Below are 25298 nucleotides of genomic sequence, written 5' to 3' on the forward strand. Positions count from 1 at the left end.
CTTTCATCAGTGGTTTTTCCTGTATACACTTGAACATTTAGAGCATTTGAACTTGCTGTCGCAAAGTGTCCAGATCTTGATGCCGTATTATGCTGGCTTACTTGGTATATATAGTGTCTGAATGGGCACCTACTTCAGAATGCCACCAGTTGCTCATCAACAGTTACGTTTTCACCACTATTATACAATTTTGGTAGAATCTCTACCCATTGATTCCAAATATTTCTAATAGGTGCTAGTTTATCTTTAGCTCTTCTTTCCATTCTATCTGTTTTAGAATCAAACCACAGTACTCTAGAAATTTCATGAAAACTTTCAAGACACATTGTAGCTCTAAATATGTGGCGACCGGTTTCGCAATTCCACAAACTTTTAGTTGATTCACCATAAGATTTGTATACTCCCGCTAAAAGAAGTAAACCAATATAAGCATTTAGAGCTGTCACATCTAATTTGTTCCATTTATCACCATAAACAACTTGTCCCTCAATGTTTGTCATTTGTATTATAATATTTAGGATAGTCATATCCTGCACGGTGGCGCAGTGGTTAGCACTGCAGCCTTGCAGCACTGGGGTCCTGGGTTCTAATCCCATCTAGGACAACATCTGCAAAGAGTTTGTATGTTCTCTCCGTGTTTGCGTGGGTTTCCTCCGGGCACTCCGGTTTCCTCCCACATTCCAAAGACATACTGATAGGGATTCTAGATTGTGAGCCCCATCGGGGACAGTGATGATAATGTGTGCAAACTGTAAAGCGCTACGGAATATGTTAGCGCTATATAAAAATGATTATTATTATTATATTTAGGAACAATGCGAATGCTGATCCTATATCAGATATTCTTGATGTAGCGTACCTTGTAGGACCAGGAGTAGCTTTTATGATATTTTCAGAGGACAATCTACCAGCCTGACTAGGCTGCAAGATCCAAATTACACACTTGTTTTTAGAAGGGATTTCTTGCATCCGGCTAGTTGTCTGGGTATCATGTTCCTCTTCATACTCCACTTCAGAATCCGAATTTTCAACATTGCTTTCTATCTCGCTTATGTGGTCCTCCTCTTCGGACATTATTTCCTGTGGGACATCATCTTCTGTCCCCCAGCCTTTGAATGATAGACAACCAGTCTCCTCTCTCACAAACAGCAAATGGATAATACTAGATAATTACTTGTTTACTGATAAGAACAGTGAAACCACCACCATTTTGAGATGAAGTACACATGAAAAAACATAACTTTTGCAGTCAGAAATAATCAGAGACCTGCAGAACAGTATAAATTGCTATCGGGTCATATTGACCCGAACAGTACAAGTGTAACAATCAGCGTGTAGCAAAAAGTAAACAAAACAAAACAAAAAAATATATACAGTGGGGCAAAAAAGTATTTAGTCAGTCAGCAATAGTGCAAGTTCCACCACTTAAAAAGATGAGAGGCGTCTGTAATTTACATCATAGGTAGACCTCAACTATGGGAGACAAACTGAGAAAAAAAAATCCAGAAAATCACATTGTCTGTTTTTTTTAACAATTTATTTGCATATTATGGTGGAAAATAAGTATTTGGTCAGAAACAAAATTTCATCTCAATACTTTGTAATATATCCTTTGTTGGCAATGACAGAGGTCAAACGTTTTCTGTAAGTCTTCACAAGGTTGCCACACACTGTTGTTGGTATGTTGGCCCATTCCTCCATGCAGATCTCCTCTAGAGCAGTGATGTTTTTGGCTTTTCGCTTGGCAACACGGACTTTCAACTCCCTCCAAAGGTTTTCTATAGGGTTGAGATCTGCAGACTGGCTAGGCCACTCCAGGACCTTGAAATGCTTCTTACGAAGCCACTCCTTCGTTGCCCTGGCGGTGTGCTTTGGATCATTGTCATGTTGAAAGACCCAGCCACGTTTCATCTTCAATGCCCTTGCTGATGGAAGGAGGTTTGCACTCAAAATCTCACGATACATGGCCCCATTCATTCTTTCATGTACCCGGATCAGTCGTCCTGGCCCCTTTGCAGAGAAACAGCCCCAAAGCATGATGTTTCCACCACCATGCTTTACAGTAGGTATGGTGTTTGATGGATGCAACTCAGTATTCTTTTTCCTCCAAACACGACAAGTTGTGTTTCTACCAAACAGTTCCAGTTTGGTTTCATCAGACCATAGGACATTCTCCCAAAACTCCTCTGGATCATCCAAATGCTCTCTAGCAAACTTCAGATGGGCCCGGACATGTACTGGCTTAAGCAGTGGGACACGTCTGGCACTGCAGGATCTGAGTCCATGGTGGCGTAGTGTGTTTCTTATGGTAGGCCTTGTTACATTGGTCCCAGCTCTCTGCATTTCATTCACTAGGTCCCCCCCGCGTGGTTCTGGGATTTTTGCTCACCGTTCTTGTGATCATTCTGACCCCACGGGGTGGGATTTTGCGTGGAGCCCCAGATCGAGGGAGATTATCAGTGGTCTTGTATGTCTTCCATTTTCTAATTATTGCTCCCACTGTTGATTTCTTCACTCCAAGCTGGTTGGCTATTGCAGATTCAGTCTTCCCAGCCTGGTGCAGGGCTACAATTTTGTTTCTGGTGTCCTTTGACAGCTCTTTGGTCTTCACCATAGTGGAGTTTGGAGTCAGACTGTTTGAGGGTGTGCACAGGTGTCTTTTTATACTGATAACAAGTTTAAACAGGTGCCATTACTACAGGTAATGAGTGGAGGAAAGAGGAGACTCTTAAAGAAGAAGTTACAGGTCTGTGGGAGCCAGAAATCTTGATTGTTTGTTTCTGACCAAATACTTATTTTCCACCATAATATGCAAATAAATTGTTAAATAAACAGACAATGTGATTTTCTGGATTTTTTTTTCTCAGTTTGTCTCCAAAGTTGAGGTCTACCTATGTTGTAAATTACAGACGCCTCTCATCTTTTTAAGTGGTGGAACTTGCACTATTGCTGACTGACTAAATACTTTTTTGCCCCACTGTATATAGAGAGAGCTCCACAAATGAGGAGAAGTCAAGATACCACTAGTTTCAAATCCTCAAAAAAAATCTACAGGGTCTCAAAAATCATTTCGGGTCATATTGACCCGAACAGTACAGCAGGGTTAAAAAAAAGTAACCATTACTGACTACCACATTTTTTGTTCTTGATTTCTTTTAGTGTTTCTTAAAGCCAGAAAGTTGCCATTTGAAATGACTTTAGTATTGTGCCATGTCTGTGATCTGCTTTTTTTCTACAAAATTAAACAACTAAATGAACATTCTCCAAAGCTGGTGATTCCATAATTTTTGCCAGGGGTTGTATTATGTGGGGTCAGACCTGAATCCAATACATGCTCTATGCATTCACCCCAATGCATGCTGCAGTCCTCAAAACTGTGAGCCCCTGAATAACTCCATTTAATGCTTTTCATTTTCTCTCAAGTCACATTGCATTGTGTCAAGTACATGTAAATTAAAAGTGTATCCCCTATATAGTTCAGGAACACACTGCTCCTCAGTCTCCTAGCTATGATGGCTGTGGGGGCAGACACTCCTAAGGCCAGGTGCGCACGATACCAAACTGGCAGCACTTTCAACGCAGAGCATGTTCGCTGTGTCCAAAGCACTGCCTTCTACTGAACACAGGTAAATCTGTATGTGTTCACTGAAACGTGTGGATTTATCGCATTCAATAAATTTCTATTGATGTTATTTCTTTTGCAGAGTTTAGTGTCTCCGCATGAGAAATTGACATGCTGTGGTCTTGATAGACGTGAAGCATGTCAGTGTCTGCAGGTAATCCAAATATTTTTTTTAACCTGTTACATACGTGGATGGGCAATATACTACGTAGCTGGGCAATATACTACGTGGCTCTGTGCTGGATACTACTCGACTGGGCAATATACTACGCGGCTGGGCAATATACTACGCGGCTGGGCAATATACTACGCGGCTGGGCAATATACTACGCAACTGGGCAATATACTACGCAACTGGGCAATATACTCCGTGGCTTGGCAATATACTACGTGACTGGGCAATATACTACGTGGGCATGCATATTCTAGAATACCCGATGTGTTAGAATCGGGCCACCATCTAGTATAGTATATACCTGTATGTCATCTCCTCCTGTATATAGTATATACGCGTGTCATCTCCTCCTGTATATAGTATATACCTGTAAGTCATCTCCTCCTGTATATAGTATATACCTGTGTGTCATCTGCTCCTGTATATAGTATATACCTGTGTCATCTCCTCCTGTATATGGTATATGCCTGTGTGTCATCTGCTCCTGTATATAGTATATACGTGTGTCATCTCCTCCTGTATATAGTATATACCTGTTTGTCATCTCCCCTGTATATAGTATGTGTGTGTCATCTCCTCCTGTATATAGTATATACCTGTATATCATCTCCTCCTGTATATAGTATATACGTTTGTCATCTCCCCTGTATATAGTATATGTGTGTCATCTCCCCTATATATAGTATATACCTGTGTCATCTCCTCCTGTATATAGTATATACCCGTGTCATTTCCTCCTGTATATAGTATGTACCTGTATGTCATCTCCTCCTGTATACAGTATATACCTGTGTGTCATCTTCTCCTGTATATAGTAAATACCTGTGTCATCTCCCCAGTATATAGTATATATGTAGAATGTAAGCTGGCAAGGGCAGGGTCCTCGCCCTTCTGTATCAGTCTGTCATTGTTAGTTTGTTTACAGTAAGTGATATCTGTAACTTGTATGTAACCCCTTCTCATGTAAAGCACCATGGAATCAATGGTGCTATGTAAATAATTAATAATAATAGTAGTAGACATGGGATTTCTAGAAATCGCATCCACTATGCTGTAACATCTGGGCGCTGCAGGGTTGACGCTGCATAATTATGCTGCAGTCCAGGCCACAGCATTACTACCTTGCTGGCATGGACTGAGCATTACAAATACTGCTAAATGAGATGGCTTTGCCTATGCAGCATCAGAAAAACAGTGGTACTGAAGCTGGTCTGGATCAGGAGCCAACATCGCGCTCCATCGATCCCCCTCATTATCAGCTTGTAAGCACTGTGCATGTTCAGACACAGCTATTATACAGCAGCAGTAGCCAGTATTTGGGCAAATAAAAAAAAATAAGTTAAATATATAGAGACAAAATAGCAAAATTTCAGTAAGTAAATTACAAAAGGTGGTTATTTTTATAAGCGCTTTGCAAATGTACGCATCTTAGAAAATGGAAACAACCCTTTAACATTTCACATCATGTGTACACAAAATATTTAGGAAAACTAAAAGCCGTAGTCCATCATATAATACAAAGAACACAATTAAATGCAATATGCCACACTGCTCTTTTTGCTGAACTTTGCCTTAGGGAACCCCGTCCATAGATGCTCATTGGACATACAGCCCGCCGTTTTTTCCTCATTTATTTAGTGCCTAGAACACTAAAACATGGTTTACAAAAAAAAAAAAAAGACACAATTTAGTATTGATTACTTAAATAGATTCTGATTTACAGCCAAGCTCCGTCTCTGTATAGCCTGGCAAAACTTTGCACACCAAAAAAACTTAAACACATTCACATAGAAATCCACTTACTTTTTCGCCATTGACAGCAACACTGATTATACCAATATTAACTTGCATCCATCTTTCATTGGGATTGAAGATATTCAGAGATGCTTGAGAAGCAATGCCAACACAACATGTATTAGGAAACATCACCTCTTCAGGAGCCAAAACTGGTCCTAGAAAGAGAATTGAAATTCAATTGCTAAATATTCTTACATTTCTATTCCAGAACAATTCAACAGAAAACACTTACCAAAACTAGATGATATTCTACTAGCCCAGTGGGCGAGTCCAGCAGGTCCAGTCTGGGAGTCAGCCACATGCATGTGATGACTATTGCTTTGACCTCCTGCTGTGTGAATACCCACTGGAAGGGTGGAAAGAATACCAGAAGCAACATTTGCAGTCAATGGAACACAAGACACTGGGTCGTGGATGTTTTGACCTTGAAGAATACATCCAGGATAGCCTAAATGGCTTCCAACAGAGAAGTGAGGAACCGGAGCAATTCCTGACAGATATTGTTGTGCAAAGGGAGTTGTGGAAAGAGAAGGTGCATTAAGAATTCTCGGATCAGTCGACGGCAATTTCTGCAACTCACTGGCTGGCAAAACTTGTTTAAATCCTTGCCCAAAAATATGTGGACTATTGCCAGGAATGTTTTTCACTACGTTATACTTATCCAGCAAAACAGACTGCAGCATGCCTTCAATAGAATGTCCTTGAGTCGTTTTAGAAGCATAGTGTTGCCAAGCAGGAGCGCCATCTGACTGGATTTCATAACGCTTCTCACCTGATAAATCAGAACCAAGTGCTGTGTCTTTATCATTTATTGCTAGGAGCCCTGGTTCAGTTCTCTTTCCATCTGCCTTTGAGGAGTCTCCAGTTTGCGATCCACTGTTATAAGCTGAATGAGTGCGGAATCCAGCTGGACTCTTACTCACTTTAGGGTTTTCATGGCATTCCCAGGGCAAAGCGTTGTTTTGGATCATCTGCATTTCTGGGGGGGTAGGACTTGCTCTCACTATAGTGGTACTTAGCTCTATGGTGTTATTGTTCTAAAAAAAAAAAAAAAAAAAAAAAAAAAAAAAAAGGTATAAGAAACATGGGTGTACAACTGCAAACATTTCATGCATTTTTATAACTAATTTTTATTACATTTGGTATAATTTTAACAAATCGCATATAAGAATTTCAACAATCACACTGAATAAACAACTTAGAAAATCAGCAAGGATGAAGTACAATAAAGATGAACTATTGGGGAACATTCCCCTCAAGAAGTGACAAAACGAAATGCATAATGAAACAATAAAAGACCAGAGTTCCAATAGGTCTTAATAAAAGTTATAGCTGACGCCATATTGAACCAACTCCAACAAATTCAAATCAGAATTCTTATCAAATAAGCAACACATAAAAAGACAAAACACATACACAATGAGGGGAAGGAAGGAGAGCACAAGAATCAGGAGAAACAAAAGTCCTCACTGTTATTTTGACCCGAAAAGAACATCTTAGATAATTTTAAGACGTCTGACTGCCATTGACCAATATAAATGAAGGGAACAAGCAATCATACTGAGAACTGCTGTGGTATTTATAGCATCCAACTTATTTTGTAAGCCAAGGCAGAAGGGTGGGGAGGGGGTTAAAAAAGTAATCTGAAAATCAACAAAAAAAGTTACAATAATAAAAGAAAAATAGTTGAAATGAGATTCAGTGGTCACATATCTAAATCTTAGGCCACGTTCAGTATTTGGTCAGCATTTTACATCAGTATTTGTAAAACAAGGAGGAGTGGGTGATAACTGCAAAGTAGTGCATATGTTTCTATTATACTTTCCCTCTGATTGATCTACTCCCAATTTTGTGTTACAAATACTGATGCAAAATACTGACCAAATACTAAACGTGTGAACGTAGCCTTAGGCATAAATGTATTTGTCGGGTTGTAACTACCGTATATAGAACTTAAACATCATCCTTGGGAAGAAGAATTTAAGACACCCATTAACCCCTTTCTGCCAGCTGACGGAATAGTACATCGGCTTGTAGTATCCCCCCGCTTTGAGGTGGGCTCCAGCGGTGGGCCCACCTCAAAGCCGCAACATGTCAGCTGTTTTCAACAGTTGACATTTGCCCGCAATGGGCGCTATTGGAATCCACGAGGTCAATCATCCGTGCCTTTATAGACTTTCTACTAGGCACTGCTCCTGATAGCCAGTTTCCTACTCCACACTGATGAGGGGCAAAAACCCCGAAACAGCTGTCTGTGGATGGATACCATGCTTGGCATAGGTGGTTTTCCTTTATTGGATGTTTTCCTTTATTGGATGCTGCCCTTCCCTTGGTTGTTCCTTCCCGGGTAAAGGCCTGGCTATTCACTGCCTGCGTTGAGAAACACGTGATGGTGTCTCCGCAGCTCCTCTACATGCATTTGCATATTTGGGGGCAGTGTTCTGGATCATTGCGTTGAGAAACATGTGATGGTGTCTCCGCGGTGTTGGGTGTTTTGGTCTCCACGAGGTCAATCATCCGTGCCTTTATAGACTTTTTAAACATCATCCTTGGGAAGAAGAATTTAAGACACCCATTAACCCCTTTCTGCCAGCTGACGGAATAGTACATCGGCTTGTAGTATCCCCCCGCTTTGAGGTGGGCTCCAGCGGTGGGCCCACCTCAAAGCCGCAACATGTCAGCTGTTTTCAACAGTTGACATTTGCCCGCAATGGGCGCTATTGGAATCGCGATCCGCCCGCGCCCATTAACTAGTTAAATGCTGATTTCAAACTTTGACAGCGGCATTTAACAAGTGCTGCCGGCCGCGCGGCTGGAAGTACACGCACCGCTAACCTCGTCACATGATTGGCGGTCATCGGTGCGTTGCCATCACAACCAGAGGTCTCCTCAAGACCTCTATGGTTGTTGATGGTAGATTGCTATGAGCGCCACCCTGTGGACGGCGCTCATAGCAAGCCTGTAATTCTGCTGCATAGAGGTGATCTGTGCATCACCTCTATGTAGCAGAGGCGATCGAATAGTGGATGCTTCTAGTCTCCCATAGAGGCTATTGAAGCGTGCTGAAATTATATAAAAAAAAAAAAAAGTGTTTAAAAATATTAAAAAAAAATCTAAAAGTTCAAATCACCCCCTTTCGCCTTAATCAAAATAATAATAATTAAAAAAAAAAAATCAAACCTACACATATTTGGTATCGCCACGTTCCGAATCGCCTGTTCTGTCAATAAAAAAAGGATTAAACTGATCGCTAAATGGCGTAGCGAGAAAAAAAATCAAAATGCCAAAATTACGTTTTTTTGGTCGCCTCGACATTGCATTAAAATGCAATAACGGGCGATCAAAAGAACGTATAATTAAAAACTACAGCTCGGCACCCCAAAAAAATAAGCCCTCACCGACTCCAGATCAAGAAAAATGGAGACGCTACGGGTATCGGAAAATTGCGCGTAATTTTTTTTTTTTTTTTTTTTTTAGCAAACTTTGGATTTTTTTTACCGCTTAGATTAAAGAGAACCAAGACATCTTTGGTGTCTATGAACTCATAATGACCTGTAGAATCATAATATCCTCACAAAGGAACAGCGCTCCACCGGGTGTAATAGTCCAAAAGAAAACTTTATTCAGCCATATAACATCAGCAACGTTTCGACCATATGCTGGTCTTTTTCAAGCATACAAACATGGCGGCAGGGCTAATACTGTAGAATCATAATGGCAGGTCAGTTTTAGCATTTAGTGAACCTAGCAAAAAAAACAACAAAAAAACAAGTGTGGGATTGCACTTTTTTTGCAATTTCATTGCACTAGGATTTTGTTTTTCCGGTTTCTACACGAAATGGTAAAACCAATGGTGTTGTTCAAAAGTACAACTTGTCCCGCAAAAAATAAGCCCTCACATGGCCATATTGACGGAAAAATAAAAAAAAGTTATGGCTCTGGAAAGAAGGGGAGTGAAAAACGAAAAAGTAAAAATGAAAAAGCTCCGGGGATTAATCTACCCAACAGGATTTCAATAAAGTGCTGCTCCTAGAATAATTTACTAAAATGCAGAGATAGGTTACATTACATTTTCTTGCTTATAGTTTTAGAATATCTAGGTTTTATTTTGCGTATTACTTTCCCAAAAGGAGTCAGAAGTACTGCAAGTTACAAGACACCAACTCGCCTTTTTGTGATCAGGACTGGGAATAGTTGTATTCTGTAATGTATTCTCTAAGGCTGAAACATAGGTCAGTCGGCTCAGGCTGGGACTATTACATGATGATTCAAGGGACAAACCAGCATTTGAGCATCTTTGAGCTAATCCTTGTGGAGAAGTTATAGATCTAGAAAAAAACAAAACAGTAAAAGTGATTCACAAAGAAGAACCTGGAAATTAATATGTCAAAACTCCAACAATAGATAAATTAGTAGGCAGCACTCAAAACACGCAATGCGTTTCTTTATTCATTCAAATCCATAAAATAAATAAAACCAGGCACGGGGAGATTAGCTAGACATGTTAAAGGCGATGTCAGTTTAGCATCTGAGGGCCTGAAGAAGCATAGAGTAACATGAAACGGCCGTGAAATACAAAACGATGTCACTATATTCTCCAAAAACATTTTTATACATCAGATTTAAGAATAAAGTATTGCATATAGTTGTTGAAATACCGTATATAAGACTTGAGAATCAGAGGTAGAACACCACTGACATACAGCAGTTTGCTTAGGGAAAGAACCTGATAAATTATATTGCAGGAGTCTACAGGAGAGTGCAGTTATTTTCTGTAGATTGAGAAATAGGAGCATACTGGTGTATATATGTGCTTGTGTCAGGTCGCCATGGCATGCCAAGTAATGTAGAATTGGCATGTTTTGCTTTCGATTCCACAGTGTGCAGACGTCCCATGGCTTTTCACAGGGTAATTCATCCTCAAATACCTGCAGCGGATTTACAGCATGTGTGGATAACTTTAACCAAGCAATCACTGAACTCACAGGAAACTAAGCAGTCTGCCATGTGTGGCCTTCCAATGCAGTAGCCACAAAAACAAGAGCCAAAAACAAAATCTGTAACAAATACAAGTAAATACCCTTTTCCGGAAAGCTCTAGAGAATCCTGGCTTGGGGAGGAATGAATCAAAGGGGAAGTAGATGGTCTAAAACTGTAATGTTCCTCTTCTGCCGTATGCACACTGTAATCTGGAAAATAATTATATCACACAAGATATTAGTTCTTGTCGGATTTACCAACGTCATACAAAACAGCATATCAACATGTTCAAAATTTAGTTTAAAGAGTATTAGCAAAACATAACATAGAAAAAATATAAAATGTATCATTATATTTATGTGTTTAAGTAGATATTAATTGCTTTGAAAGTCCGTATCTAAAAATATTATTTATCTAAATGATTTTTCAGTGGAAGAGCGCCACAAATTAGTAAATGCTCATGCTTCTAATGCGCATGCATAAGACCTGAAATCCGGAAGTGCTCTGGTGTTGGGGCCATAGTGAAAACTCTACTAATGGAGTAAAACTAATCACTGTGCTTCACTTTCCATGACTGGCACTCGGCTCTAATCAGCACGTTCTCAATGCTTAGAGCAGGCAGCGGTATGGCCGTCATGGTGCATGAAGAGACTGAAAACACTGCTAATAAAGGAAAACTATGGCCCCCACAGTAACATACAAATTCTCTCTCATTCCAAGACGCAAAAGTTTAGTTATTGTTCTGCTCTGAATAGTGAATTCTTAGAATATTTTGTTAGGTGACATTGTTTAGGAGGATAACGGGAACTTCCAAGCCCAGCTGCTTGGTGGCGACTTTAAATGGAAAGTCAGCAATTTGCATAGCATTTGCATCCCTTTGCACGGTATGTAAATGCCCTTACCTAAAGATCTTTTAGTTATATTTAGAAATGTTTATTTTTGATTAGCCCATTTAAGGGACTTAAAGCTGTGATTGTATGGGCGTTTGTGCTATATACACCGCAATGCCACAGTTGCTGAATATAGTAAAAATCACGGCCTCCTTTGAAGCCCGGTTACAGGCAGGGTTTCAAAGGAGCTCCATAATGACAAACACAGATGTCTTCAACAGACCCCAGGCTATCAATCCATCGGCAACCCGCGATCATGTCACGGGAACACCTATGGCCGCATAAAATGATGCGCCTCCATGTAGGCACCTGTTAAATGCCTCTGTCCGTTTGATAGCGGCATTTAATACTTTAGGCTACGTTCCCAAGGAGTTCTTGTTGAGTCTTTGATACTGTAGAATTTCAGCACCATTTCTGCACCTATTTAAATTCGGTGACTTGCATTTTTTTCATTGCTTTAAATAAAGTGACTTTGAATTTGATACTTCCTGTCTTTTTGCTTTGACAAAACTTTATTGATATACCCAGGTGCGGATTAAGTGCGTTTTTGATGCGATACTGCCACAGACATGCACGTTTGCTTTTTTTGTTGTTGCAGATTTTCCACATCCAAAGTAAGTCTATGGAGGAAAATCTGCGCACAAAAAAATTGGCGTACCTGCAAGAGAAATAGACAAGCTGCGGATCGGAAAAACGAACTGCAAGTCAGTGTACACAGAGACAATAACCCCTTTACCCCCAAGGGTGCTTTGCATGTTAATGACCAGGCTAATTTTTACAATTCTGACCACTGTACATTTAGGAGGTTATAACTCTGGAACACTTGCATGGATCCCGAAATTCTGACATTGTTTTCTTATGACATATTGTACTTCATGATAGTGGTAAAATGTCTTTGATATGACTTGTGTTTATTTGTGAAAAAAAAAACGGAAACTTGGCGAAAATTTCGCAATTTTCCAAATTTGAATTTTCATGCCCTTAAAAGGGCCACTGTCACACCCCTCCAGCCGTTATAAACTAAAAGAGCCACCTTGTGCAGCAGTAATGCTGCATTCTAACAAGGTGGCTCTTTTAGTTTTAGGTTCCAGTATACCCCAAATAAAGCGTTTTTATACTTAGCCACAATTCCTGTCTCTAGTCAGGGAGGCGGGTCCTCACTCCCCAGCTCTAACCGCTCCTCTGCCGTCACTCCAATCTTACTGCACTTTCGGCGCCGCCCCCTCAGAGCTGTGTAAGTTTCAAAACCGGCGTCTGCGCAGTGTACTGCTGTGCTGCGCAGACGCAGTAAGCTCTGGTCGTCTGACGTCCCAGCCAGGCTTGCAGACTGCGCCTGCGCTGGCATTGCGGCCAGCCACCTTTGGAATCCCCGCCCCGCCCCTAACTTTAGCTCCAAGCCTAACCCTAACTTTAGCCCCAACCCTAATGGGAAAATGGAAATAAACACTTTTTTTATTTTATTATTTTTACCTAACTAAGAGAGTGTTAAAGGGGGTTTCATTTAATATTTGTAGCAGGTTTTTATGTTTGGCAGCTGTCACACGCTAAAACATGCTTTTTATTGCAAAAAATAGTTTTTGCATCACCACATTTTGACAACTATAATTTTTCCATATTTTTGCCCACAGAGTCATGTGAGGTCTTGTTTTTTGCGGGACGAGATGACGCTTTTATTGGCACCATTTTCTGGCACATGCCTTTTTTTTAAATCACTTTTTATTACAATTTTTGGGAGGCAGGATGAACAAAAACCAGCAATTCATGAATTTCTTTTTGGTGGGGCGTTTAGACCATTCCGCGTGTGGTAAAATTGATAAGGCAGTTTTATTCTTTGGGTCAGTACGATTACAACGATATCTCATTTATATAATTTTTTTATGTTTTGGCGCTTTTATACAATAAAACAGGATTTTTGGTTGCTTACCGTAAAATCTGTTTCTCGGAGCCTCCATTGGGGGATACAGGAACCATGGCTGTATGCTGCTGCCACTAGGAGGCTGACACTATGCACAAAAAAAGTTAGCTCCTCCTCTGCAGTGTACATCCCACCGACTGGCATTAAGCACTTCAGTTAGTGAGAAAGCAGTAGCAGAAAAAACAAGAAGGTTGAACAACATAACCACAAACATGAGAACGTGGGAAAAGAAACAGAATAACATGGGAGGGTGCTGTGTCCCCCAATGGAGGCTCCGAGAAACAGATTTTACGGTAAGCAACCAAAAATCCTGTTTTCTCTATCGCCTCTCATTGGGGGACACAGGAACAATGGGACATCCAAAAGCAGTCCCTGGGGTGGGAAAAACAGACTTCCATCAGGTCAGAGGACTCACCACTGCTGCCTGCAGGATCCTTCTGCCTAGGCTGGCGTCCGCCAAAGCGTAGATATGGACCTTGTAAAATTTGGCGAACGTGTAGATGGAAGACCAGGTTGCCACTTTGCAAAGCTGTAGGGAGGAAGCCCTGTGGTGCACCGCCCAGGAGGCGCCGACTGCCCGGATAGAGTGAGCCTAAAGGCCCCTTCACATTAAGCGACGCTGCAGCGATACCGACAACGATCCGGATCGCTGCAGCGTCGCTGTTTGGTCGCTGGAGAGCTGTCACACAGACCGCTCTCCAGCGACCAACGATGCCGGTAACCAGGGTAAACATCGGGTAACTAAGCGCAGGGCCGCGCTTAGTAGCCCGATGTTTACCCTGGTTACCATCCTAAAAGTAAAAAAAACAAACAGTACATACTTACCTACCGCTGTCTGTCCTCCAGCGCTGTGTTCTGCACTCCTCCTGTACTGTCTGTGTGAGCACAGCGGCCGGAAAGCAGAGCGGTGATGTCACCACTCTGCTTTCCGGCTGACCGACGCTCACACAGACAGTACAGGAGGAGTGCAGAGCACAGCGCCGGGGACAGACACCGGTAGGTAAGTATGTACTGTTTGTTTTTTTTACTTTTAGGATGGTAACCAGGGTAAACATCGGGTTACTAAGCGCGGTCCTGCACTTAGTTACCCGATGTTTACCCTGGTTACCAGTGAAGACATCGCTGGATCGGTGTCACACACGCCGATCCAGCGATGTCCACGGGAGATCCAGCGACGAAATAAAGTTCTGGACTTTATTCAGCGACCAACGATCTCCCAGCAGGGGCCTGATCGTTGGTCGCTGTCACACATAACGATTTTATTAACGATATCGTTGCTACGTCACAAAAAGCAACGATATCGTTAACAATATCGTTATGTGTGAAGGTACCTTTAATCCCAGGAGGGGGCACTCTGATATTGACCCGGTAAGCCTCCAAAATTGCCGTTCTGATCCAGCAAGCAATAGTCACCTTGGAAGCCAGCAGGCCTCTATGCTTGCCATCAGGAATGACGAAAAGAGAATCAGTCTTCCGGAAAGCGGTCGTTCTAGCCAGGTAGATCCTCACTGCCCTGACAAGGTCCGGCTTGTTCAACGACTGCTCTAGAGGGTGAGTCGGAGCTGGACAAAATGAAGGTAGAACGATGTCCTCGTTGAGGTGGAAACCACCTTAGGAAGGAAGGCTGAGGCCTGATGACCACCTTGTCCTGGTGGACAACCAAGAAAGGAGGTCGACAAGAAAGGGCCGCCAACTCGGACACGCGGCGAATAGAAGTGATGGCCACAAGAAAGGCCACCTTCCTAGATAGAACTGGCAGGGGAACCTCCCTGAGAGGCTCAAAGGGGGAACCCCTCAATACTTCCAGTACCAGATTTAAATCCCATGAATCCACCGGGGCCCTGTACGGAGGAACAGCATGGGCTACTCCTTGAAGGAATGTCTTAACCTGTTGTCGAGAAGACAACGTCATCTGCAAAAGGATAGAGAGCACAGAAACATGGCCCTTTAGGGAACTAAGAGCAAGGCCCGAATCTAGTCCTGCCTGAAGGAAGACCAAAATGGAAGGCAGGGAAAAGGACATGGGTGAAACGCGGTTGGACTCGCACCAACAGATGTAAGCCTTCCAAGTACGATAGTAGATCCTGGAGGACGAAGGCTTCCTAGCCTGGATCATGGTGTGAAATCACCCGGTCCGAAAGGCCCGAAACTTTCAGAATCACGGTCTCAACAGCCACGCTGTTATACTGAGCAACCGAGAATTCGGGTGGCAGACCGGACCCTGAGACAGCAAATCGGGCCTGTCTGGAAGGCGCCAGGGGGCGTCCGCGAGAAGGTTGACGATCTCCGCAAACCAAGCACTCTCAGCCAATCCGGGGCGATAAGTATGACCGGCACCCCTTCTGCTTTGATCTTTTTCAACAGTTTGGGAAGCAAGGGAAGGGGTGGGAACAGATAGGGCAGCACGAACTGTGACCAAGGAATGGCCAGAGCGTCAACGCCCACTGCAAGAGGATCGTGAGACCTGGAGACGAACCGAGGAACCTTCCTGTTCATTCGGGACGCCGTGAGGTCAATATCTGGAGTCTCCCATCGAAGACAAATCTGATGGAAAACCTCCTGATGCAAGGACCATTTCCCTGCCACGAGACCCTCGCGGCTGAGGAAGTCGCCGGGGATATGCACCGCGGATATCACCGGAACCGTTGCCTCTGCCCAGAGGAGGATCTTGGATACCTCGGCCAGGGCCAAGGAGCTCCGAGTCCCCCCCTGATGGTTGACATAAGCCACAGCCGTGGCATTATCCATCTGGATTCGGATTGGAAGGCCCCTGAGAATCCGTTCCCAGTGACGAAGGGACAGAAAAATGGCCCGGATCTCGAGGACATTGATCGGCAAAGAGGTCTCTTGCGCCGACCAGTGGCCCTGTACAGTCAGGTGGCGAAACACCGCACCCCAGCCGAGCAGGCTGGCGTCCGTCGTCACCACTTGCCAGTGAACTGGAAGGAAAGATCTGCACTGGGAGATGAGAGGTGACGTGAGCCACCAGTTGAGACACCGTTAGACCTGGGGAGAGTCGGATCGGGCGGTCCAGGGAGAAGACAGACCTGTTCCACTGAGACAGGATGGCTTGCTGAAGAAGTCGCAAGTTAAATTGGGCAAAGGGAATCGCTTCCAATGTTGCTACCATCCTCCCCAAAACCTTCATGGACGATCGGAAGGAGGGAGACCGAGGGCCCTGGAGCAAGTGTACATCCCGACAAAGGATGGATCTCTTGACTTCGGGAAGGAAGACCTTGGTCTGATGAGTGTCGAAGAGCATGCCCAGAAAGATGATGCGCTGAGAAGGAATAAGGCAGGACTTCTTCCGGTTGACCGGCCACCCGAAGCGGGCTAGGGTGTCGAGGACAATGGACAGACTTTCGGGAGCCTGAGAAAAGGACGGAGCCTTGATCAGGTTGTCGTCGAGGTATGGAAACAGAACCAAGCCTCTGACCCTCAAGATGGTTATCAACGCCGCCATGATCTTTCTAAAGACCCTGGGAGCGGTTGCAAGACCGAACGGCAGGGTGACGAACTGAAAATGATCCTGGAGAACCGCAAAGCGCTGTAAGGATTTGGACTGTACATCTGTTCCTGTCTGCTGTTGCCCTCAGTTCGGTTACTTTTGCCCTTACCTAAGATGGAGTCACTGGCCTCACGGGGGCCATCTTGCTTCCTGTCAGACTTTCCTTGTTCCTGTCTGTGGTGTATATAAGGGAGCTCTGTATATTACTCATTGCTTGAGTATCTTGTTCCTGGACTTGTGATCAAGCTGGAAGAACTGCTATCTTGCTGGTTTCTTCATTACCTTGGGATACCCCATCTGTCTCCGGATCTACATCTCTTCATCGTAAGACTTGTTTCCCTGGATCTGCTCTGCACTGATCTCTGCTGCTGGACTGTTCCCTGCTAGGAGGCCTGGCCTGGTCTCCAGGTCTCTGGATCTGACATACTTGGACTTTCACGGTCTGTACACGTGCTTACTGCTTATCCAGCTCTGTCTGCTACTAACTTGCTGTGTCATAGCTGTTTACCTGCATACCATCATAAATATTATTGAACTCTTACCTGTTGTCTCTTGGCCTCTTTTCTGACCCGTGATACTGATCTCCACTGCACTTAGCACTAAGTTTATAACAAGCGCAGGAATCGGTGATGTCCCGGGAATATCGGGACATTATGGTAGGCGTCCTGAATATCTATGGAACACAAACTCCTGAGCTTCCATGGAAGCAATTACTGAACGAAGGGATTCCATTCTGAAGTGATTCAGACGAACTCTCCTGATCAGCAATTTGAGATCCAGAATGGGACGAACCCTGCCGTCTTTTTTCGGTACCACAAAAAGGTTTGAATAGAAACCTGTGAACCATTCTTTTTCTGGGATGGGAACGATCACACTGGCTTTGAGGAGAGAAGCGATGGCTGCGAAGAAACCCGGAATTAGAGAGGTGTCTTTTGGTGGTCGGGATTCGAAGAAACAATCCTGGGGTCGAGAAATTAACTATTTTGTAGCCCGAGGATACAACTTCCCTGACCCAAGCGTCCTCTACTGAGGAGATCAATACGTCCCTGAAGAAGAGACGGCCGCCTAGTTTGGGAAGTGGACTGGGGACTTGCCGAGAGTCATGTCGAGGTGGATCTTCCAGTCCTGGACCTGAAGGATCTACCCTGGGAGTAGCGAGGACGCCAGGAAGGAGTGTGCCTGAAGGATACGGTCTTCTTCTCTTGGCGTGCCTGTGGCCTCTGTTGCTGCTGGGAGAAGGAGTTTGATGCCGCGAAACGACGAAAAGGCCGAAAGAATGGAAATTGCCATCTAGGAGGAGGGCGGCGAGGTTTAGCCTGGGGAAGAAGAGAACTTGTACCTCCGGTGGCGTCCTTAATGATTTGGTCCAGCTCAGAGCCTTGAAAAGGTAGGCTGGTAAGGGACTTTTTGAAAGACAAGTCCGCCTACCAGGCTTTGAGCCAAACGGTCTGGCGGATGGCAACAGCATTGCTGGATTCCTGAGCCGCACAAGACGCGGCATCCACAGAAGCGGAGACCAGGTATTCACCTGCGTGAGAAATCTGGTTGGCAAGTTCCGCCAGCTGTTCAGGTAGAGCCCCGTCCAGGATGCCTCGGCGGAGTTGTATGGCCCATTTGGATATGGATTTTGAAACCCAAGTGGAAGCAAAGGCCGGGCTTAGAGCAGCCACTTCAAAGGATGACTTCGCAAAGGATTCTATGACTATCGTTAGAATCCTTCAGAGATGTTCCGCCAGACAGTGGAAGCACCGTGTTGGTGGACAGCCAGGAAACTGGGCGGTCCACCGAGGGAGAAAAAGTCCAACTGGCGGTAAGTTCTGGAGAAAAGGGAAATAAAACGCCAAGGCGTTTTCCCCTCTGAAAACGTCTGGTCGGATTCTCTCTTTCTCTGTTCATGATCTCCTCGAATTCAGGATGAGGAGCGTAAAACTTGGAAGGTGGTTTAGCCGGTCTAAACAAAACCGCCTGATCTGCGGGTTCCATTGAGGGATCCTTGATGCCACAGGTTTGGTTTATCGCTCCAATGAGATTCTGGACCATATCCCTCATGGTAGCAATTTGGTTAGAATCCAGCTCCGAAATATCCTCCAAGGGCGCATCAGAGAACGCCTCACCTGACTCCGGGGAGGAGGATCTGGAGGACGCCGACCGCAGAGGAGGACTGTGTGGCGAGATGGAGCAAGAAGAGGACTCAGACCATCATTCCTGTCTGGACCTTTAGCGGCTTAACATGGAGGGCTCGGACGGAGGCTCCTGCGACCCGCTGGCAACTGCGGGGGTCTGCAGAGGTAATCGATCCAGCACGGACACCAGAGTTTGAGACACCAGATAGGAAGCCCAGCCTGGGACGGGGTTATCACTCTTGGGCGGGTCGGCCGGGGGATCCTGGGTGGTGGGAACAATCGGGTTGCTGCAGGCCTGAAAGAGGAGAGGACTGACCTGAAGGAAGTTTGCAGTTACAAGACGAACATGCAAAGTACTTGACTAAGGCAGAAAAGGAAGAAGTAGGAGGACGAGAGCTGCCCCCTTTAGAGGTAGACATTTTGAAAGGGTCCCTGAAGAAAATGCCAGAGGGTTAGGGGACAGGTGGGCAGAGGGGGGTGTCAGTCTGCTGTGGACAGCTACTCACGGCCGATGAAATTCCAGGCGGAAGACGCAGCCCAGCTTGTAGATGGTCCCACAGGGGGAATAGCGTTTCGTGGAAGGGATGCGGATCTGCAGCAGTCCAGCCAAGGGAATCTGGAACTGTAGTCCTCCCCTGTGGCGCACAGATCTAAAAGGCGTGCGTGGGCTGAGGAGTACTAAGATGGCGCCGGTGGGCGAAGCAACGCCAAGTCAGGATGGTCAGGCGGGAGAAAAGCCCGCCCGAGTAAAGGAGGAAGTGGGCGGAGCGGCGTCGCCGGAAGTAGGCCCCGGGAAAAACCGGGGCTTAAATTAGGAGCCGGCAACTGCTGGAGAGGCTAGCGCATCGCCGGAAGTAGGCCCCGCAGGAAGCCGGAGCCTAAATTAGAAAACGGCGACCGCCAGAGAGGGCCACGGCGGTGAAGCGCAGGAGGTAGCACGGCTGCCAGAAAGGCCGCCGTGTCGGATGAAAGAGTGGTGGGCAGGGAACACGGCGCGGCTGCCATTGAGGCTACCGCGCAGGGAAGTGCTGCAAAAGCAGCGATGACCCCTGCCCACACCTGGGACCCCTTTAGGGACTGGAATGCCGAGCAAAAAGGGAGAACCCAAGGAACCCCCGGGGCTAGAGGAAGGGATCTGGGAACACTCACCTAAAAACATCCCACGCCGTCCGTTACTAACCTCAAACCTTGGGGAAGGTATCAGACGTCCATGGGAGCTGCTGATGGACGTCCTCGTCTCCTCCAACCGACAGGCTCTGGTGGGCGAGTGGGTGGGGGACGGAGCCAGGACCGGACTTCTGAGCACGCTTGTGTGCTAGGATCTTGGTCCTGGTGAGGGATCTATGATACGGGGTGGCAGTACACGCCGTACTCATAGTCCGCCTTGTGGGATTACAGGTGTGACTGATCACTGTATGCCTTCCGGAAAAACCCGAAAGAAAAAACGACGCACATTGAGGTAGATAAGGGTCTAATGAAAGACCCGTGTCCACCTCCTACTGACAATAAGCTAAACTGAAGTGCTTAATGCCAGTCGGTGGGGTGTACACTGCAGAGGAGGAGCTAACTTTTTGTGCATAGTGTCAGCCTCCTAGTGGCAGCAGCATACACCCATGGTTCCTGTGTCCCCCAATGAGAGGCGATAGAGAAAAACTATTTTATAGAAAAAATAATTGTTTTTGCATCGCTGTTAAAGGCTTCTTTTACACTTACCGTGTTTTTTGCGGCCCATTATTGAAGGCCGTGTTGCCGCAATTTTCACGATCTTCCGCAATAACGGACCGCAAAAAACTTGTGGATTCTGCAAAAAAGAAGTCACGGTGCACCGCAAAAAACAAGCTTCCATTGTTTTTGCAGCCCCATTGATTTTTAATGGGGGCCGTGTCCATGAAAAATATCGAGCAGGCTCAATATTGTTTCATGGCTGTAAATACGGCCCTCACGGCCATATGGCGTACGGCGCTCCATGGAATTATTGCGGTCCGTTTTTGCGGCCCCATAGAAATCTATTGGGGCTGCAAAACCACGGTAAGTATAAAAGAAGCCTTATTCTGAGAGCTATAACTTTTATTTTTCGCTGATGACGCTGTATGGTGGCTCATTTGCAGGACAAGATGACGTTTTCAGCGGTACCATGTTTATTTATATCCGTCTTTTTGATCGCGTGTTATTCTACTTTTTGTTCAGCGGTATGATGATAAAGCATTGTTTTTTGCCTCGTTTATTTTTTTACGGTGTTCACTGAAGGGGTTAACTAGTGGGACAGTTTTATAGGTCGGGTCGTTGCGGATGCGGCAATACTATATATATATATATATATATATATATATATATATATATATATATACACACATACATATACACATATATATATATATATATATATATGTATACACACATATACACACACTTTTTTTTTTTTTTTTTAATTTACATAAAGAAATGTATTTATTTGAATAATATTTAATTTTTTCTTTATTTAGGAATTTTAAAAAAAAAATATTTATATACAGTATAATAATTTTTTTTTAGAACTTTTTTTTTACATTGGTGGGATCTGACACTTTGCACAGCACTGTACCAGATCAGCGATCTGACAGGCAGAGGACAGTGGAGGAGGCTTGCCGGTGCCTGGGTCCATGGGAATTACGTCGGATGGCAGAAAGGGGTTAAAAAAAAAACGCAGTGGGCATAAGATTTCTAAAATTCCGATCCACTTTGCTGGGACTGTAAAAAGCCTAGTTTCTGCCACAGCAAAAATATGCAGCTTCAAAATCTCATTGTGGGAACGTAGCCTAACAGGTCAACAATAGGCAACAACCCCGTAGCCCATTTCATACACCCGCTTTTGAATTGCAATGCACATGTACGAAGAATTTTGTGAAGGGGTTTAAATGTGTATCAGATGAAATGCATCTAAAACTGGGATTATTTGTTTTTGATGATTTACCTGACAACTTCTGATGGATTCCACTTGAAGGTGGCTTGAAGCTAACATGCTTCTGAGAAAGATCCTCACGGATATTATTGGACTCCTTTGAACAAGGTGCAAACTTTGGGTCGTTTGATAAATGAGAACTTTTCTTTGTTTTACTTGGAATACAAGATTTTAAAGAATTATTCTCTTTGTGGCCACCTTTGCCATCCGATAATCTAACGCCTCCCTTTGCCTCATCTTCTGAAGTGTCTGATTTTAGTGAAGCAATAGTTGAAGGATTTCGTTTTACTTTATCCTCATTATTTATCTTATTGACAGATTTCCTGAAAGCTGCAGGTTTTGTTTCAGATATTTCTGATGAATGCCGGTTAGACCTGAGATTAACCGAAGAGGCATCCTGCTGTAAGGAAGCATCATTACAGACGTCACAGGTAGACCGCAGTTTATCACAAGCAAAATGAACATCCTTTGGACACTCCGATATTCTTAAGTCTTGCTTTTGGACATCTGTGATGTTGGCTAGGTCTGCTCCAGAATCTTGCAGAGGATGAGAATACCCTACAGACATGTTCCATGTAAAATCCTTTACAGAGTGCACAAAGCTTTCAACGTCAGTGTCTTGGTTACAGCAAGCTGTAGCTTTAAGATATCTTTCCATGTCAAAATTTCCTGGAGAACTCTGTTGTCCAAAAGAATTTAACCCCTCCTTTAATTGCTGATGTTCCGAAGACTCGTTCAGTAATTTGTCTTTATTTTTGTTTGACAATCCCATGATCATTGCCGCCAGCTCAGATGGGTTGGCACTGCAAGATGCATTAGCAACTGCCGAAGCTATAGTGCTGATATTCAGTAATGTGACTTCAGCAGTTTGGTCAGGTTTATGTAATGAATTGTTTACTTTGTCAAAATTGCCATCCTACAAAAAAAAAAAAAAAAGTAGTATGAGAGATTAATTTGGTAAATGTACACTTTTACATAATTGTCACACAGCGCACCTGGATCTACATCTATTACATCCAAATCTTCATCTTTTGTGCCAAAAGACTAATTGACAGATTTCCTGAAAGCCGCAGGTATTGTTACAGATATTTCTGATGAATGCCTGTTAAACCTGAGATTACTCGAAGAAGCATCCTGCTGTAATTCAGTCACAAAGGCAACATTCTCTTTTGAAAGGGTTTGTCTTAACTAGAAAGACCCCTGGAAGAAGCATTTCCAAGCGAAACGCGCGTTAGGTGAGATGGGTCTCCCTGGGTTTTACTTCCTCAGGTAATAACACTTTGTATACACTTATGGTTACTAGGTGTTTATCTCCTGTATGTGCACTTGCAATTAATATACCTGCGAGTTTAACTTAAAATATTACTATCAGGGCTTAATATTATATGCCCATTCATTCACTATAGCAGAGCAAACATTTATATGTACCCCATTACTTGACTGCAACATTGCTTTTATAAAATAGGGGTTTACATATGTCTGGGTGCGCTTTGCTAAGACTTCCTTGCGTTTTCTAAAAGCATGCCATCTACTTTTGGAGCAATATCTACTATATAATCATCTAAGGGTCACTTTCTGTCTGTCCTTCTGTCACGGATATTCATTGGTCGCGGCCTCTGTCTGTCATGGAATCCAAGTCACTAATTGGTCGTGGCAAAACGCCCACGACCATTGCCACGACCAATCAGTGACGGGCGCAGTCCGGCGGCAACAGGGCCGCTCCTTCCTCCCCGCAGTCAGTGCCCGCTCCGTACTCCCCTACAGTCAGCTCTCACACAGGGTTAATGGCAGCGCTAATGGACTGCGCTATGCCGCGGTGTAACGCACTCCATTAACGCTGCTATTAACCCTGTATGACCAACTTTTTTACTATTGAGGCTGCCTATGCCTAAAAAGATCTAATGTTAAAAATAAAATATCATCATATACTCACCTTCTGGCGCCTTTCCCGCTCCTCGCGACGCTCCGGTAACCGGTCCATGCATTGCTACAGTTAGGGCCAGAAATATTTGGACAGTGACACAATTTTCGCGAGTTGGGCTCTGCATGCCACCACATTGGATTTGAAATGAAACCTCTACAACAGAATTCAAGTGCAGATTGTAACGTTTAATTTGAAGGGTTGAACAAAAATATCTGATAGAAAATGTAGGAATTGTACACATTTCTTTACAAACACTCCACATTTTAGGAGGTCAAAAGTAATTGGACAAATAAACATAACCCAAACAAAATATTTTTATTTTCAATATTTTGTTGCAAATCCTTTGGAGGCAATCACTGCCTTAAGTCTGGAACCCATGGACATCACCAAACGCTGGGTTTCCTCCTTCTTAATGCTTTGCCAGGCCTTTACAGCCGCAGCCTTCAGGTCTTGCTTGTTTGTGGGTCTTTCCGTCTTAAGTCTGGATTTGAGCAAGTGAAATGCATGCTCAATTGGGTTTAGATCTGGAGATTGACTTGGCCATTGCAGAATGTTCCACTTTTTGGCACTCATGAACTCCTGGGTAGCTTTGGCTGTATGCTTGGGGTCATTGTCCATCTGTACTATGAAGCGCCGTCCAATCAACTTTGCAGCATTTGGCTGAATCTGGGCTGAAAGTATATCCCGGTACACTTCAGAATTCATCCGGCTACTCTTGTCTGCTCTTATGTCATCAATAAACACAAGTGACCCAGTGCCATTGAAAGCCATGCATGCCCATGCCATCACGTTGCCTCCACCATGTTTTACAGAGGATGTGGTGTGCCTTGGATCATGTGCCGTTCCCTTTCTTCTCCAAACTTTTTTCTTCCCATCATTCTGGTACAGGTTGATCTTTGTCTCATCTGTCCATAGAATACTTTTCCAGAACTGAGCTGGCTTCTTGAGGTGTTTTTCTGCAAATTTAACTCTGGCCTGTCTATTTTTGGTATTGATGAATGGTTTGCATCTAGATGTGAACCCTTTGTATTTACGGTCATGGAGTCTTCTCTTTACTGTTGACTTAGAGACAGATACACCTACTTCACTGAGAGTGTTCTGGACTTCAGTTGATGTTGTGAACGGGTTCTTCTTCACCAAATTAAGTATGCGGCGATCATCCACCACTGTTGTCATCCGTGGACGCCCAGGCCTTTTTGAGTTCCCAAGCTCACCAGTCAATTCCTTTTTTCTCAGAATGTACCCAACTGTTGATTTTGCTACTCCAAGCATGTCTGCTATCTCTCTGATGGATTTTTTTCTTTTTTTTCAGCCTCAGGATGTGCTGCTTCACCTCAATTGAGAGTTCCTTTGACCGCATGTTGTCTGCTCACAGCAACAGCTTCCAAATGCAAAACCACACACCTGGAATCCACCCCTGACCTTT

At 44.1% G+C, this 25298-nt stretch overlaps 1 protein-coding gene across 1 annotated transcript in view; it reads right to left on the bottom strand.

The window, feature by feature from the left end:
• Positions 1-25298, bottom strand: part of CEP192 (centrosomal protein 192) — a 310915-nt gene that overhangs the window by 71838 nt on the left and 213779 nt on the right. The window contains exons 19-23 of the mRNA XM_069731008.1: positions 21961-22864; positions 10675-10783; positions 9763-9922; positions 5827-6631; positions 5601-5749 (exon numbers count right to left, since the gene is read on the bottom strand). Coding sequence (XP_069587109.1) covers positions 5601-5749; positions 5827-6631; positions 9763-9922; positions 10675-10783; positions 21961-22864 — 2127 coding nt within the window. The remainder of the gene's footprint in view (positions 1-5600; positions 5750-5826; positions 6632-9762; positions 9923-10674; positions 10784-21960; positions 22865-25298) is intronic.

This window comes from Ranitomeya imitator, chromosome 6 (genome assembly GCF_032444005.1).
Source record: "Ranitomeya imitator isolate aRanImi1 chromosome 6, aRanImi1.pri, whole genome shotgun sequence".
Classification (NCBI taxonomy): Eukaryota; Metazoa; Chordata; class Amphibia; order Anura; family Dendrobatidae; genus Ranitomeya; species Ranitomeya imitator.